Source organism: Phasianus colchicus, chromosome 26, assembly GCF_987193195.1.
Source record: "Phasianus colchicus chromosome 26, bPhaCol1.hap1.1, whole genome shotgun sequence".
Taxonomy (NCBI): Eukaryota; Metazoa; Chordata; class Aves; order Galliformes; family Phasianidae; genus Phasianus; species Phasianus colchicus.
The window spans coordinates 1769919-1785099 of NC_143461.1; the positions used below are offsets into that span (position 1 = coordinate 1769919).

Here is a 15181-nt window from a genome sequence, read left to right on the forward strand (position 1 = left end):
TCCCCCTACAGACCAGCCCTCGTGGCACAGCACAGCAGCAGCCCAACAACAGCACCCACATCACCCTGCAGAAAGCAGAGCGCCGCTTTCCAAGCAATGATCAATCCGTCTGGTAACACCGCTCGGGTAGAGGCGAAACGAACGGCTGCTGCAGGAGGTGGGTGACGTCCTGCTCCACCACAAACAGCCCAGCTCACAAAGCCATCCTTTGTGACAGCAAAACAGACGGGCATTCAGCTGCGACGTGCAAAGGCAGCCGGCCCCGTCTGCTGCGCTCGGGGCAGCTGAGGCCGCACGCTTCGCCGCACAGCTCATCCACATGCATCCATGCAGATCCCGGGTGGTCAGGAGGAGCTCCTCGAGGGCTGACTCCACATTCCTCCCTTTTGACGCCGTTAGAAAGCGGCTCTTTGTTACGCCGAGGTCAAACAGGCTGAAATCCCAACCTCTGCAACCCCTCATCTCACACTGCCGCACCACCGCGCGTCCCACTGCAAAAACGCCGCCTGAGCCTCAGCCTGCTTTTCTGCAACTGCGTTTAATAGACAAAACCAGAGGTTAACAGACTCAAGGTACCTTTTTTTTTCTTTTTTTTTTTTTTTTGGTCCAAGATCTGTTCTGAGTGTTTATTTCAGGATGGCCTGCATCAAGCCAAAGCAAGAGAGCGTTTTCAAGTAATGCGTTATCATTTCTTCAGAAGGAGAAAGGAACCAAACCCGAAGCCTTGAAACCAACTACAGCCACAAACACCAACAGAGGGCTTCCACACCTGTCCTCTGCAAGGAACGCTTCGTCTCAAAGCAAAGGTGCACTGCCTGCACTGCTGGAACTGGGGACGGAGCAGAGCAAAGTCCCAAAGCGTTACACAGAGCAACAGAAAACAGACATTTCTCAGCGTCCCTCAGATGTGAATGCTCATCCTGGCCAAAAAGACACTGCCAGGGGCAGTAAATACCGCGTTCCCCTTTTTTTCTTCTAATTATAAATTCAAGTCGAATGCCAAAATTGCAGAATGCCACGGATCTGACCGGCCTCTCAAGCAGAAATTAAATGGTACATTTATTGCTCCGTCTGAACTCGGCCCCTCGGACGTGACGGGAGGAAGAGGGGTCGGGGATAAGGCATTATTGTTTATATTCAGAAGGGTTTTGTAAAAACCTGGACAGACAGCGTGTGTGCGCAGGGCCAGGGGAGCAGGGCTACCAGAGAGCAGAATGACCACGAGTCCAGCCAACCACATCACTTTGGAAACACAGAAATCTTCCCCAAAAGGTACTGGAACAACTCGGAGCCCCGGGGAGCAGGGTGTTATGCAACAAGAGAGCACAGAAACATCTTAAATATGTAAATATGTGGAGTTATGAGTCGTTTTCCATAGGATGAAAACACGCAGTGAGGGACCGGGGGACATAAGGACAGAGGGGACATGGGGAATGAGCATCTCAAACACCCCGTGGGACAAGGGACCAGGGGACGTGGGAACAAATGGGACCAGGGGAATGAAAATCCCCATGACTTTATGGGACAGGGAACCAGAGGACATGGAGACAAGGAAGACAAATGGGATCGGGGGAACAAGTATCCCAGTGACCCAGGGGACAAGGGACCAGAGGACACGAAGGACAAAGGGGACAAGGGGAACGAGCATCCCCATGACCTCATGGGACAGCAAATCAGGGGACAAGGGGATATGGGGACAAGGGGAACGAGGATCCCCAAGACTTCATAGAACAGGGGAAAGGGGGACAGAGGGCAAGGAGGACTAAAGAGAACAGAGGAATGAGTATCCCAGTGACCCCAGGAGACAAACAGAACCAGGGAACAAGGGAACATGGGGATAAGGGGGACAAATGGGACCAGCAGAACGAGTATCCCCATCTCATGGGACAGGGGACATGGGGCAAGGAAGACAAACAGGACCAGGGGAACAAGCATCTCAATGACCCCATGGGATAAAGGACCAGAGGATAAGGGGAACAAATGGGATAAGGGGAATGAGTATCCCCATGACCTCATAGGACAGGGACAAGGGGAGAAGGGGCATGGGGCAAGGAGAACAAAAGAGACCAAAGGAACGAGCATCCCAATGACCTCAGGGGACAAAGAGGACCGGGGACAAGGGGGACAAAAGGGAGCAGGGCAATGAGTATCCCAGTGACAAGGGACACGGGGACATCTGGGTGAGACAGACAGATGGTGGCCCCCATATAGGCAGCTATGGGACACATGGAGCAGGGTGTTACGTAACGAGAGACCTCAGAAACCTCTTAAATATGTAAATACATGGAATTACGAGTCATTTTCCATGGGATGAAGAAACGTAGCACATAATAGCTATAGTGTGACACTTCCATTTGTAAGTAGCACATCATTTTTATAAAAAGGTACAGTCAAGAGCACCATCAGCAGACGTTTTCCGAACCTCCCCCTGCTCTAAGGGAGCGGATAACTGGGCTCCCTGGTGCTGTGTGTTCAAGGCACTTCTCAAATGCAGCATAGAAAGTTCTGACATTGAAAACAAACAGAAAACGACGACGAACCACAGTAATAAAACTAGCAAAATGCTAACAGCTACCTACAGTTTTCTCCTTTCATATAAAAAAGGGTAACTTCGGAGATCCAGTGTACAAATACAAAAAATTGTGCATAATAAATGTACGATAATACTGTACATACAGCGTAAACCCTTCAATGAGAATGATTTAAATATACCTATTTGTCTCCTGGCTTGGAAGGCAGAAGAATAAAGTTGTACAGTCCTACAGTATGCATATAAACACTTTCTTAGAGCTGGAATCGCTAGCCAACAGTATCCCTGAAAATAAGCAGAACCAAATATTTACTTAATGGAAGCCATTACTCAACGGGTTGCTGGCTGTGAGAAAAAGACAACATATAAACTCAGCCAAGGTTAAATCCAGACAGAGTTTTTCCCGTCCCCTGATTTGCTGCTGGCGCTGCTTTTGTTGGAGCCTGCTTTGGACTTCTTCTCTCTGGAGCTGCTGCTGGGGTTGTTTTGGTTGTTGTACGCCTGGATCGCCATGTCCAGGCGTTCCTGAGCCACTTTGATTTCCCTCTGCAGGTTTTCCAGGTCGGCGGGGATGTTCTCCTCGTTGCTGCCATACTGCTGCTCCTGAGCAATGTTGGCTTTGTTCTGCTTGTAGGCCATCTTGGCGTTGGACAGCTCGGTGTACTGCATTTGATCGGGTTTGACTGCAATGTTGTAGCCAGGAGGAGCAGAGGGTGTGTTCCAGGTAAAGGGGTAGTTGTAGGTACCAGAGTCCTCCAGCTCTTTCCTCTTGTTGTTTAACGTGTCCCGGATCGTGCCAAACCCTAAATGGAGCATCTCCCACACATTCAAAAGCAAACACATGCAGCTCACCCCGTACATTATGAGCAGGAAAATGGTCTTTTCGGTCGGCCTCGAAATGAAGCAATCTATCTTGTGGGGGCAGGGCTTCCTGCTGCACACGAACACGGGGCTGACCTCAAAACCATACAGAAGGTACTGACCGACCAGAAAGCCGACCTCGAACGTCGCCCTCACCAGCAGCTGCAGCACATAGATCCTCATCAGCCCGTCCTCGCGGATCCGCCGCCGCCCGTCGTGCTTGGCTTTGGTGGGGGGCTGCTGCTCCTTGTTCTCCCGCTCGCTTTCCAGCTCTATTTCTGGGTACATCATCGGGTCCTCCTCGTGGTCATCCTCGGCCTCCTCCAAGCCTCGGTGCTGTTTCCAGCGCGTCGAAAAGCTTTTGCTTCTGAACCTTCTGTCAACGTCACTGTGCTCCACCATGCGGGCAATCTTATGGATGGCGTAGCCCAGATACATGACGGACGGGGTGGCGACGAGGATGATCTGGAACACCCAAAATCTCACGTGAGAAAGAGGAGCAAAAGCGTCGTAACAAACGTTCTCGCAGCCGGGCTGCTCCGTGTTGCACACAAACTTGCTTTGCTCATCGTAATAAATGGATTCGCCTCCCACTGCCGTCAGGACGATCCGGAACACGATCAGCACCGACAGCCAGATTTTGCCAACGAAGGTGGAGTGGTTGTGGATCTCCTCTAAGAGTCGGGTCAGAAAGCTCCAACTCATGGTGGTCAAATTATTTTATCTACAAAACAGACAAAACCCACAAAAGAGTTGAGTTGATGAGCTCAAGCCCGCACGCTGCAAACACGCGATCAGGAGAGAAAGGCTCAAATCTGACAGCCAACACAGAACTCTTCTGTGGCATCACCTGCTGTTGGGAAGCTCCAGCTGCCGGGACTTGTTTGAAGATCTACGTCTCCTTTGCAGGCTTTTGGGAAGTCCCCTGTCAAGAAATAAAGTAGCAGCTCTCTGCCACTGCACAAACAGATCTTGCTTCCAAAGCTGCTTCCATGCAGAAGAGAAAGGCATGGCTGCTCTGCATTTCTAATGTTTACACTTTGGACTGAAATCTCCTTAATGCAGTGGATCAGAAGCTCAGCTCCTGTGACATTTTATGGGCACTGCTGGCTACGTCCCACTGCTGACACCAGGACTTGTTTTCACTGCTGAAATCTGAGCTAACAATGTTGGCCTCCATCACCCACAGCCAACAGAGAGAAACACTACTAGTTTAACTTTAATTATATTGCATACCTCAGTGCCCTGAAAAAGGGAAGAAAGGACCCTGCAGAGCAATGCCAGCTGTCTTAAGGTAGCAATGAGCCACTCAGCCAAAACCTGAGAGCAGGGAACTGCTGCTGACTTTGCTTTAGGACAGGACAATCCAATACAGACCGTGAGCTGAGCAGTGCTGCCCTGCAAATCTACAACTTACAGCTATTCAAGTTGTTCCATGCAACGACAGGTGTTCACAGGCAGGTGTTCACTGAGGTCTGAGGCGATGCAATTAATGCATTGATACAGCATAACATCATCAGTGCATCAACGCATCACCAACACAGCATCCATGCAGCCAATGCATCATCAATGCATTATCAGTGCAACCATCCATGCAATCAGTGCATCATCAATGAATGAAGTAATGCAAATTTACCTTTTTTCTGAAATTTAATGTTTTATTGAACAGACATCAGCACAGCACAACATGGCTGGACTGGGTGGGTCATTTGATTCATTACTTGATGGCACGATGAGAAAAACAATAGCATGATATAGCATTAAAAAAGCACACGTAATGGGGATTAAAGACCTTGAAAAACAATTCCCACATTAGAACAAAGATCAACTGCTCCTAGTTACAGTCAGTTCCACCAAGACCAGAAACAGCTCTGCACCCAGTCTGCCTCTCCCCAGCAATCCAGGCCTGACAAATGCCACGTGTGGTACAGAAGCCTGCAGACTGAGAAATGGAAACAGTATAATTGATGCAGATAAATACACTGCTTTGGAGGCTGAGCCCATTGAAACAAAACGCTTTGGCCAAGTTCAATGCAAGGAATTATTTCAGGAAAAGCATGAGTCATTGGGTAAGAGCAGTCACTGGATTGCAGTTAATAGGAGAAGGAGTCAGAATCCTCACGGTGAGCTGCAATACAGCAAAAGCAATTAATGCAGAAGGGATCTCACCTCCTTGTTAGCAAGACAGCATGCCGTGCCGGCGTGTGCATCCTTCAGAAGTTGCAGGGATGTCAGAGAGTGAACGTGTCAGCCTCGAGTCCATCTGAAGAAAGGGGAAGATGCCTGAAAGAGATCGGAGAGTTCCATTTGTTTCTGAGGGGAACACGGGGAGAAACGGAGCAGGAAAACATGCAGAACTGTGAACCCCTCCCTGAACCCACTCCAGGACAAAGATCGTTTCCCATTCTGACTTCCAGCGATTATACAAATGAGAGCATCACAGCTCACCTACAGACACTGACAGCGCAGACTTGACACTCAGATTAACCACAGCCTTCACATGTGCAAGGCTTATCAGCTGTGCGTTAACGGCGTGCGTTGATTAGGAGGCTCTCAATGCTCAGATTTGAAGCTGCTGAGCAGCTCTGCTTCTCCCTGACAAGAAAACGTCATTTATTCTATATTTAGCCCCAGTCCAGAGGAAAGCTGCGGATACAAATATGGGAAAACACACCAGCAGCACCTTCTGTCTGTAAGGAAACCTTTAGGCTCAATGAAACGACCTCTCATTAACCCGCTGTCCTACTGGAAAGGTTCATCTCAATCTAATTAGAAGGAAAGAAGAGAGTCATACGCAGAATTCTGGCATTTCACGTGGTTGTATCCTTCAGTTTTTGAGCTAGAGAGCAGTTCTGCCTTCACATATGTGCTGCAGGACCAGATACACGGCAGCAACCGTCACCCCACGTCCACTGAGTGCCTCCCAGATCTGTCGTTCTGGCAATATTTAACTCAATAATCTTCCATCGTTTGAAGGAGAAGTCTATGGACGCTGACACACATCTGAAAAAGGCAGAATGTCAGCAATTTCAGCTCGTTTAAGTCATGGCAGAAAGTGCATGCGAGAGAGACTTTCACTCTGTGTCTGTGTCATGAGCTCATCCCCACACTCGGCACAGAAGCTCTCGGTACAGGGAACGTATTTACAGCATTTTTCCCCTTAAAATATGTCCTTCTGTGCCACCCTAATTAAATCTGATTAATTTATTAATGATATATTAGTTTTGCTTTGTTTTTAAGCAGTGTAAAAAGATGCGCGCTGATCGGAAAAAAAAGTCAAGAATAAATGCATGGCAATTCCAGTGATAATCCAAAGTGGTTTCATGCTGCGTGAAAGTCAAATTAGGCCCCCGGGCTAATTAAGATAGGATTTGAATTAGGATGAATGCATAACTAGCATAATTCATTCAAATCTCATTTACATTCACTCGATTTTTACTACTCAAGAAGGAAGAAAGCGATGGCCAAACCCATCACCAGCAAAGCATCTCAGATGATGGAACCACAGATCCTGGGCAGAATAGAGCAGCAGGCTAAAGGAGAGGTGGAGAAATAATAAGATTCTTGTGCTGTCAAAAAAATAAAGATGTCAAACACGCATCTTTTGGAAAACCAACACGCATGTACCCACCCGAGCATTCAGCTCAGAGATGAGCTGGAACTCGCAGATGAGAGTCGAACCCCCAATAGCCTCCAAGTGCCCTCTAGGTAATGCCAGCATGGAAAGCCAAGTGACAGTTTTAGCATCGCTCCCCCGCAGTGACACAACTCAAATGGAATTGGGAGATGTGTTGTGCTGGCCAAACTGGCATTTACTTCACCTACAGCAACAGGGAGCTCCAGGAGGAGGTATTTCCAGGGCGGTGGAGGTGAGCTGTCGGGTCTGTGCCATCTCGTGGGGTTCTGGGATCCTACAGACCTGAGATAACAAGGAAGTTCAGCAGCAAGCCCCAGGTGATGCTGGCATTCCGATGATGTGAAATGTAATAATGGAGAAAACAAGCTGGTCAGCAGATTTCACGAGAAGGCAGGGTGTTATCTGACAGCCTGTGTGATGGAACAGCTGGTCCTGGGGGCAACGAGCCACAGCATAACCCAAAGCTGGGACTGCAGCTTGCCACGTGAGCTGCCCATCTGCCTCTGCGTGACTTGAAAGTAAAGACGAACAGGGCAGGGGATGAAAAGGGCAATGCCTTTGTGCAATAAGATCGAATCTGAACCTCAAGTCCGACAAGAACAAACAGCCAAACATGAAGGTGTGCAACCAACACCCTGCTCTCGGACTACCAGCAAACAAAACTGCCTTATGACATCTGAAGATCAGCAGCAGATCCTTAAAATGACCACTCCTGCCAACACCAATGACGAACCCATGGAGTGAGCACGGTCTCAGTACGGATTCAGGGCCACAAAATATTTCTGATCAAGCTCATAGTTCCCTTTATTCCTCTCAACGTGGATTCCATGGGGTTTCTGCAAGACGATTCCAGCTGGACGTGATGATCCTAGAGGTCTTGTCCAACCTTAATGATTCTGTGACCAGAAGCACTCAGTTCTCCTCTTCCAAATACCCACACGTGCTCTCCAGCAGCTGCTCCCACCTGGACACCTTGTGATGGGACAACACGTGCTCCTCAGCCCGGGACACAAAGCCACTCTCCACAAAACTCCCAAGATAAGCGTGCCCACAAGCCCAACATCAAGCAACAGAACCACCCATTCAACTAATTTACTTACAAAGATGCTTAACCCCCAGTTTTTATTGTACCAACGCATGTTACCCCAAAAATGTACAATGTTTTGCCAGCTGGCAGTTGACGCTACAAATTCAATCTCCTGATTTCATTCTACAGCTCTGATGGAGTTCCAGGGCTCCCAAGCTCTGGCTACAAACACAGACATACCCCACTGCTCCATTTCTGGGACAGAGAAGAGCCACCAAGTGCAGACATCAAACCCACAGGGCTGGCAGGGACAGGGCAGGCAGATCCAGCCCACTGCTACCAACCAGTGCAGGTCGGCAGCACTCTGTCCAGTTGGGTTTCCTCCAAGGAAGGAGAATCCAGAGGCTCTTTAGACAACCTGTTTCAACATCTGACCATGCTCTTATCTTTAAGCAGGATTGCTGTGTTTCAGTCCGTGCCCGCTGGGTACCAACCCATCGCTGGATGCCACACAGAGGAGGCTGGGACTCAAGCAGCAAAACTACTTTTCCTGTAAGAATGAACACAACGACAGGGGGATGTGTTACAGGGTCTGGACATACACAGGAGAGCAGCACGGTGCCCCTTTCCATCCCGTGTTGGATGACAGCCCAGACAGGCACACTCAGGATGCGCATCGCAGCACGGTGTCCAAAATGTCCCCATACCTGAAAGCAGACCTGAGGACGGATGGGGACTCCCACGCCGAGACCTGGGACACAGTGCTAAGATCAGAAGGAAAACACATTTGGGCAGCCATCAGAGAGATTTCCCCCTGAAGTGATGCAGATAACCACAGTATCCCTTCTTTATGACTCCTGATCCCACTGCGGCGCTTCCCCACCGCGCTCCTCCTGCACGCTCACAGCCATGAGTGTCAAAAGAAAGTGACACGCTGGAGGCAGCTGACCCAGATATCACTCTCACGGCCATTTCAGGAAAAAAGAGAGAAGCCCAAAGAGAGCAGTGCTGTCTGCTCCTGTAAGTCAGATGGCTCTCACTGAGCCGAGCTGGAGACGATGGGTGGGTACACCTCATTCACCAGCACTGGATTATGACAGATGGGAAAAAGCAAGCTGACTTCTACTGATACAACCATGCAATGCTAAATTTCCCCCAGTTTCTTATCTCCAGGCTTTCAGTACTTGAGGAGGGTGGGCACAGAATCACAGAATCACAGAATGGCCAGGGTTGGAAGGGACCTCAAGAATCACGAATTTCCAACCCCCTGTCACATGCAGGGCCACCAACCTCCTCATTCAATGCTAGACCAGGCTGCCCAGAGCCCCATCCAGCCTGGCCTTGAACACCTCCAGGGATGGACGGGGCATCCACAGCCTCTCTGGGCAGCTGTTCCAGCACCTCACCACTCTCTCTGTAAAGAACTTCCCCCTGACATCCAACTTCAATCTTCCCTCCTTCAACTTAAAGCCATTTCCCTCGTCCTGCTGTTATCTACCTTTTCAAAGAGTTGATTCCCCTCCTGTTTACAGGCTCCCTTTAGGTACTGAAAGGCTGCATGTCTTCACACAGCCTCGTTAAGTCACTGAACTTTTTGCTCACGTTGTACCCCTCTCCCAGCTGGAGCTCACAAGTGGCCTCGTGGAGAGGCAAGCAAAATTCTGCTTTCCAAAATACTCTTAGCACAAAGGATGCTAAGCAGCACATGCTGGACCACAGCTCATTCACTCAGTAAAACATGGACTGACCGACCACAAAACAAGGCAACTCCAAGCATGATTTGAGAGAGTCCCTTACCAAGGCATCCCTGCACCCACTCCACCACTACTCTGCTGCTTCAGAGGCTCCTCAAGAAATGCCCAGAAAGCCCCAGCAGGCACAGGCTGACTGTGTGGTGCTGCTAGAAGAGAGGACAGTGACACATGGGAAAAACAAAGCCATTTCCCCATATCTGTACTGTGCAAGAAAAAGGCACAGCCCCACTCGTCGAGGGACTCCTCAAGATAACAGTCCCAAAGCAAACCCTGGGAAATTCTACATCTCCAAACCCAACACTCATACAGGACAAATGAGACCGTATGAAAATATAGGCTAGAATCATCAGGCAGGCTTTTTCCAGAAAAAAGAAGTCAGACAGGATTGTGTATGGGGACTTCCAGCACACAACAGGCAGTGCAGACTGCTGTCATTTACAAGACTTGCTGCTGTCTCACAAAGGCTTCTTGCCAGGAAACCACAAGGCCATACTGGCAGGGGATTGTCCTGCAGGGAGGAACAACTGGGTGAGTGATAACCAACGGAGTGGGAGTAAGGAGTCATTTCCTGCAGAGGAGAGAGGTCACAGCACAGCCTACATCACAGGGCTCCACACAGGGCAGAGTACGGCGGGAGCGGAGACTTCCAGTGAGCCAGGGACCAGAGATGACCACATGGAAGATGAGTGTGTGCTGCTTCCCAAACTCTTCAAAGTTCCTTTAAATATTCCAGGAATCAGTTTCCAATATGAAAATACCTCTCCTTTTGAAAACAGCTCAACTATTTGAAAGTCAGCTGAGGAATGTCTGCATTAACTAAAACTGAGTCATTTGTTAACCAGCTAAGAAATGTTTAATGTGAAAACCAGGCTATTTTTTTTAGAAGCAGCACACCAGCCAAAAGGAGCACGTCTTTCAGATGTAAGAACCTGTTTTATTTTTAACTCTATTTGAAAGCACCCTATCACAGAGCCAGCCCAATGCACGCCACCCACCACCCAAAGGCTAAGCCCAAGCCCCCAGACTGACAGCTGAGCACTCAGCCAGGCTTCAGCGGGTCACCAGGAGTCAGAAACACCCTCAAGAAAGAGGGAAAAACATCTATGTGCACAAGGAATCACCATTCTGGGCGATCAGTTGAAGCTCTGTACCTCTGCTGGAGCTCCATGGTCTTCACTGGAGCTCAAAGACCTCTGCTGGAGCTCAGGCACCTTTGTAGGAGCTCAAAGACCTGAGCCAAAGCTCAACGATTTCTGTTGGAGCTCAAAGACATTTGCTGGAGCTCAGCCACCTGATTGGAGCTCAACTACCTTCATTAGGGCTCAACCATCTTCAATAGAGTTCAACCACTTTTGTTAGATCTCAACCACCTTTGTTAGAGCTCAACCACCTTCGTTAGAGCTCAACCACCTTCGTTAGAGCTCAACCACCTTCGTTAGAGCTCAACCACCTTCGTTAGAGCTCAACCACCTTCGTTAGAGCTCAACCACCTTCACTGGAGCTCAACTACCTTCGTTAGGGGTCAACCACTTTTGCTGGAGCTCAACCACCTTTGCTGGGGCCCAACCACTTTCATTAGAACTCAACCACCTTTGTTAGAGCTCAACCACCTTCAATGGAGCTCAACCATCTTCATTAGAGCTCAACCACCTTTGTAGGAGCTCAATGCTCTCCTGAATGCCACCCTGGGCAGAGCCCACACACCCTCCTGCCACAAGCACCACTCATCACCACAACGCTGTGCCTTCCAGCAGTGCAGCACAGCCATCCTTGGGTTTAAAACCAAAACAAAGACCCGTCTGGCATTTCTTCAGTAGTGCGGCTCAATCAGGAGAGCAAAGTGGAAACAACACTGCACCTTTTGGAAGGGCTTTGGGAGTTCAGCAGAAGCAGCAGCGTGCACAGCCGCCTCCAAGGCAACTCAAACCACCTGGGCAAAGCAGATCAATGGCCGAGAGGAACACGGAAAGGAAAATAAATCATCAAACACAATCATCACCCACCTCTGCAACGTTTACACTTGGAAAGAACAGCAGAAGCTGCTGATCACCCACAACAGATGTCCTCTCTCTGTATCTCAGCAATATCTTAAACAAGGTCAAGCACATGCAATCATAATTGCCTCCTGACAAATGCCTACCTAAAAAGGTGGAACTAATATCCGTAAGAGCTGAAAGCTGGTATCGTGCCCTTATTTAGGCACAGAGCTGGAAGACTTCAGCGATTTTCATCTAAGAAAGCTAATTGGGGGAAATCCCTCACTGCCGTGCAAAGCCAGCAATCCCAGCTCCGCGACTCGTTTGAGCACACGCCTAATTTAAAGCCTGAAAGCCATCCTGCTAATAACGGGCACGCGCTGAGCAGCGGGATGACCCAAAACAGCCCCCAGAAAACGCACCCAAACAGCTCCGTGTGTACATGAAGCACAGCGATGCGGCGAGGACGGCGGCTGGGGCTCAGCACACACATCTGTTCAACTTTAGGCACATAAAACATTTTTCAGCCCAGTGACCCCACAGGGAAATGCCTCACACATCAGCTCATCTGACTCAAATTTTCCATCGCGTTTCCCTCTGTACAATTTTGCCCATAAAGACTCTATTTGTTTTTTTTTGTTTTGTTTTTCTTTTTTTTTATTTTTCCAAATATAGCTTTTTATTTATAGCCCAGGCAAACAATTCACCTCGCAGCACCACTGAGAGCCCCGCGCTCTTCTATGAAATGCCTTCTTTAAGGGATTGTTACCAAGATTTGGGACCACAGCATTGACACTGGCAGGAGGAATGGCCCCCAGTGAGCCCATTCATTGAGCATCCACCAACTTCCATCTTAAACCACAGTTTAATTTAAGCACAAAACCCTTTAACAAGGGGGGATTGTTTAACAAACCCCACCAGACCTCCCAGTCAACCGCAGTGTTGCAGTGGGAACGAAAGGGAAATGCAGAGAGTAGGAAACACCCATATATTTTTCACTGGGGTCGTTCCTCATTGGTCTTAGCTGCCTGAATGACACCTCCGAGCACTGCCAAGGCACTCAGGACCCCAGCCCAGGCCTGGGCTGGATGGGACAAAGTGGTGTTAGGAGAGTTGGGGTGTTTCTGCACTTACAGAACTGCTGGCAGTCAGCACGTCACCAACAAGTGTGTGTTAAAAATTCACCGCCAACTTCATCCGCTGCATTCTGGGCTTCACAGCTAAAGAGCTCTGCCCTTGAACCCCGTCCTTGCCAGATGTAAAGCTATGTAAAATCAGAAGAGAACTTTCAATATTTCACCCGTGCTGCACAATTCTCAAATTAATTATCTCTTCAATCTGCAGGCAATTCCTCGCAGACGCAGCTCTTCTAAAATTAAAAGCAGCAAAGTGCGCTCAAATCCCTTCCTGAATTCTTAAACTTGGGTTCAACGTGGAGCTCTGAGCCCTCCCGGTCTCTGCCTCATCCCAGGCGACCCTGAGCCCTCAGCCCAGCACCCTCAGCTCCCAGCTTTGTGCACCCCTGTGTTATCTGTGAAGGTCTGCATATTTCCTGCCAAGAAACAAAGACACTCCTCTACCAAGGGCTACAGGTGGGTACAAACCGAACCCAGCCAGAAAACAAACTGAAAGAGACAATTCCTTCCCTACAAACACGCCTTTACACCTGCAAGGTGATTCAAACAAACACACAGAACTTAAACCACAAAGCAACACTGAGCAAAGAACTGCTTAGTTCTACTTTTTAAGACTGAAGCACTGTCTGCTGCTCTAAGGCATCAGCGACAGCAAAACTTGCAATTTCAGCCCTGAAAGTACAGAGGCAGTCACTTCGGATGGGGTACAGATGTAATTTAAACTGAACTGAAAGTTGACAGAGCCGGCTTGAAAAGCAAAAGGGTGACAAAGAGAGCTGGCAACCGGCATAAACCCACAACACAGCTGCGAAAGAACTGAAAATAAAAGCCTCTCCGCGATGTCAGAGCACAGCAAAACACTCCCCGTGCCTCGCCCGGCCCCATCCATCGCCATCTCTACGGCAGAACGTCGATGCAGGCGCTGCTCTGTGGGGAGGAAGGCACGGCAGAAGGCCGGCTGCCCCCCGAGGAAGCGCAGGGAGCGACTGCAGCTCCGCTCACTTACCTGCAGCCCCGCCGGGCGCCGGGCATGGTGAGCAGCTCCCAGCCGGCCTGCACAACGCTGCGCGCGGCGAGAAAGGAACGGAGCAGCCGCGCATCCGTCAGATGCAGAAAAGATGCCCGGGTTCAGCCCACCCATCGCACGGCACGCCCCCCAGCTCCGCTCTGCTCACCGAGGGGACGCCAGCGCTGCCCCTCGTGCCTGCTCAGCGCTGCAGCAACGCTCGCCGTTCTGCCGTCCCGCTGAATGGGAAGACGTGCTCCAACAAAGCAAGCGTGACGGTTCTTACATAGAAGCCAGCGTACGTACCGAGCTCCCCGCTTCATCCATCAGAGCAGCGCTTTGCTTCTCCCCTAGGAAAGCAAGAACACGTTCAGTGCGTTCTTAGAAAGAAGCATCGATGGCTGAATTCACATCGCTTCCCCGCTCAGGACAAACGGAGCAGCCGGCTGCTGAACCCAATTGTTGCTCAAGAATCCATACTGCACGCGCGCGCCCTAATTACATCCCTGCCCACTGTCTCCTCTTTGCAATCAATTTGATAGTGGAAAAAAAAATTAGCACTTCCCTGGGAAGCGAGGGCTGAGCAGGCAGAAAGAGCTGGGATTGATTCCTCTCAAAAGAGAAAGGGATGAAAAATAGCCCTAAAGATAGATGTGCAAATGTCACTGTTGTGAAATCCTAAAGCAATGGTGAAAGGCCCCACAGGGGCCGGAATGTTCCTAAGGGAGCCATTGCTGCTGAGGGATGGAGCACACAGAGCAGAGAGTGCTGTGCTATAGGGCAGCACCACAGATGGCCCAGAGCTGAATGTGGGGTGCCACCAACCCCAGACATCCCGTATCTGGCTATGGAGAGACCACCAACCCCAAATGTCCTATAGCTAGCTATGGAGGGCCATCGTTTGTCTGGCACCCCAGATGTCTCAGAGCTGAATATGGAGAGAAGTGTCCCAGAAGTGTCAAAGGTGAACATGGGATGCCACCAACCCCAAATGTTCTATAGTTAGCTATGGAGGACCACCATTTGTCTGGCACCCCCAGACATCCTATAGAGTGCCACCAACCCCAATGTACCAGAGCTGAACACGGGATGCCACCAAAACCAGGTGTCCCAGTCTGGGCAATGGAGAGCCCACCAACCCCAACTGTTCCAGAGTGAAATGTGGAGAGTCCACCAACCCCAGATGTCCCATAGCTGAATATGGGGTGTCACCAACCCCAGGTGTCCTATAGCTGGCTATAGGTGCCACCAACC

At 49.8% G+C, this 15181-nt stretch overlaps 2 protein-coding genes across 7 annotated transcripts in view; both read right to left on the reverse strand.

Moving 5' to 3' along the window:
* Window positions 1–566: 566 nt before the first annotated feature.
* Window positions 567–5623, reverse strand: GJC1 (gap junction protein gamma 1). Of its 2 annotated transcripts, XM_031601045.2 has the most exons (3): window positions 5561–5623; window positions 4242–4316; window positions 567–4115 (listed from the first exon to the last, which is right to left on the reverse strand). In XM_031601045.2, exon 3 carries the CDS (start codon window positions 4094–4096, stop codon window positions 2912–2914), a length of 1185 nt encoding a protein of 394 aa, XP_031456905.1. In that variant the 5' UTR covers window positions 4097–4115; window positions 4242–4316; window positions 5561–5623; the 3' UTR covers window positions 567–2911. The 2 variants fall into 2 exon arrangements, with proteins under 2 accessions (XP_031456905.1, XP_089981346.1); XM_090125220.1 differs by lacking the exons at window positions 4242–4316; window positions 5561–5623 and having other exon boundaries at window positions 567–3856; window positions 3952–4070.
* The window catches only part of EFTUD2 (elongation factor Tu GTP binding domain containing 2), a 28394-nt gene continuing 18773 nt past the window's right edge, over window positions 5561–15181 (reverse strand). For 4 of the 5 annotated variants that reach the window (XM_031601033.2, XM_090125218.1, XM_031601034.2 and 1 more), the window contains exons 29-31: window positions 14234–14277; window positions 6186–6394; window positions 5561–5674 (exon numbers count right to left, since the gene is read on the reverse strand). The gene's annotated coding sequence lies outside the window, so the exon portion shown is untranslated. The remainder of the gene's footprint in view (window positions 5675–6185; window positions 6395–14233; window positions 14278–15181) is intronic. The other variant, XM_031601030.2, reaches the window with a different exon arrangement.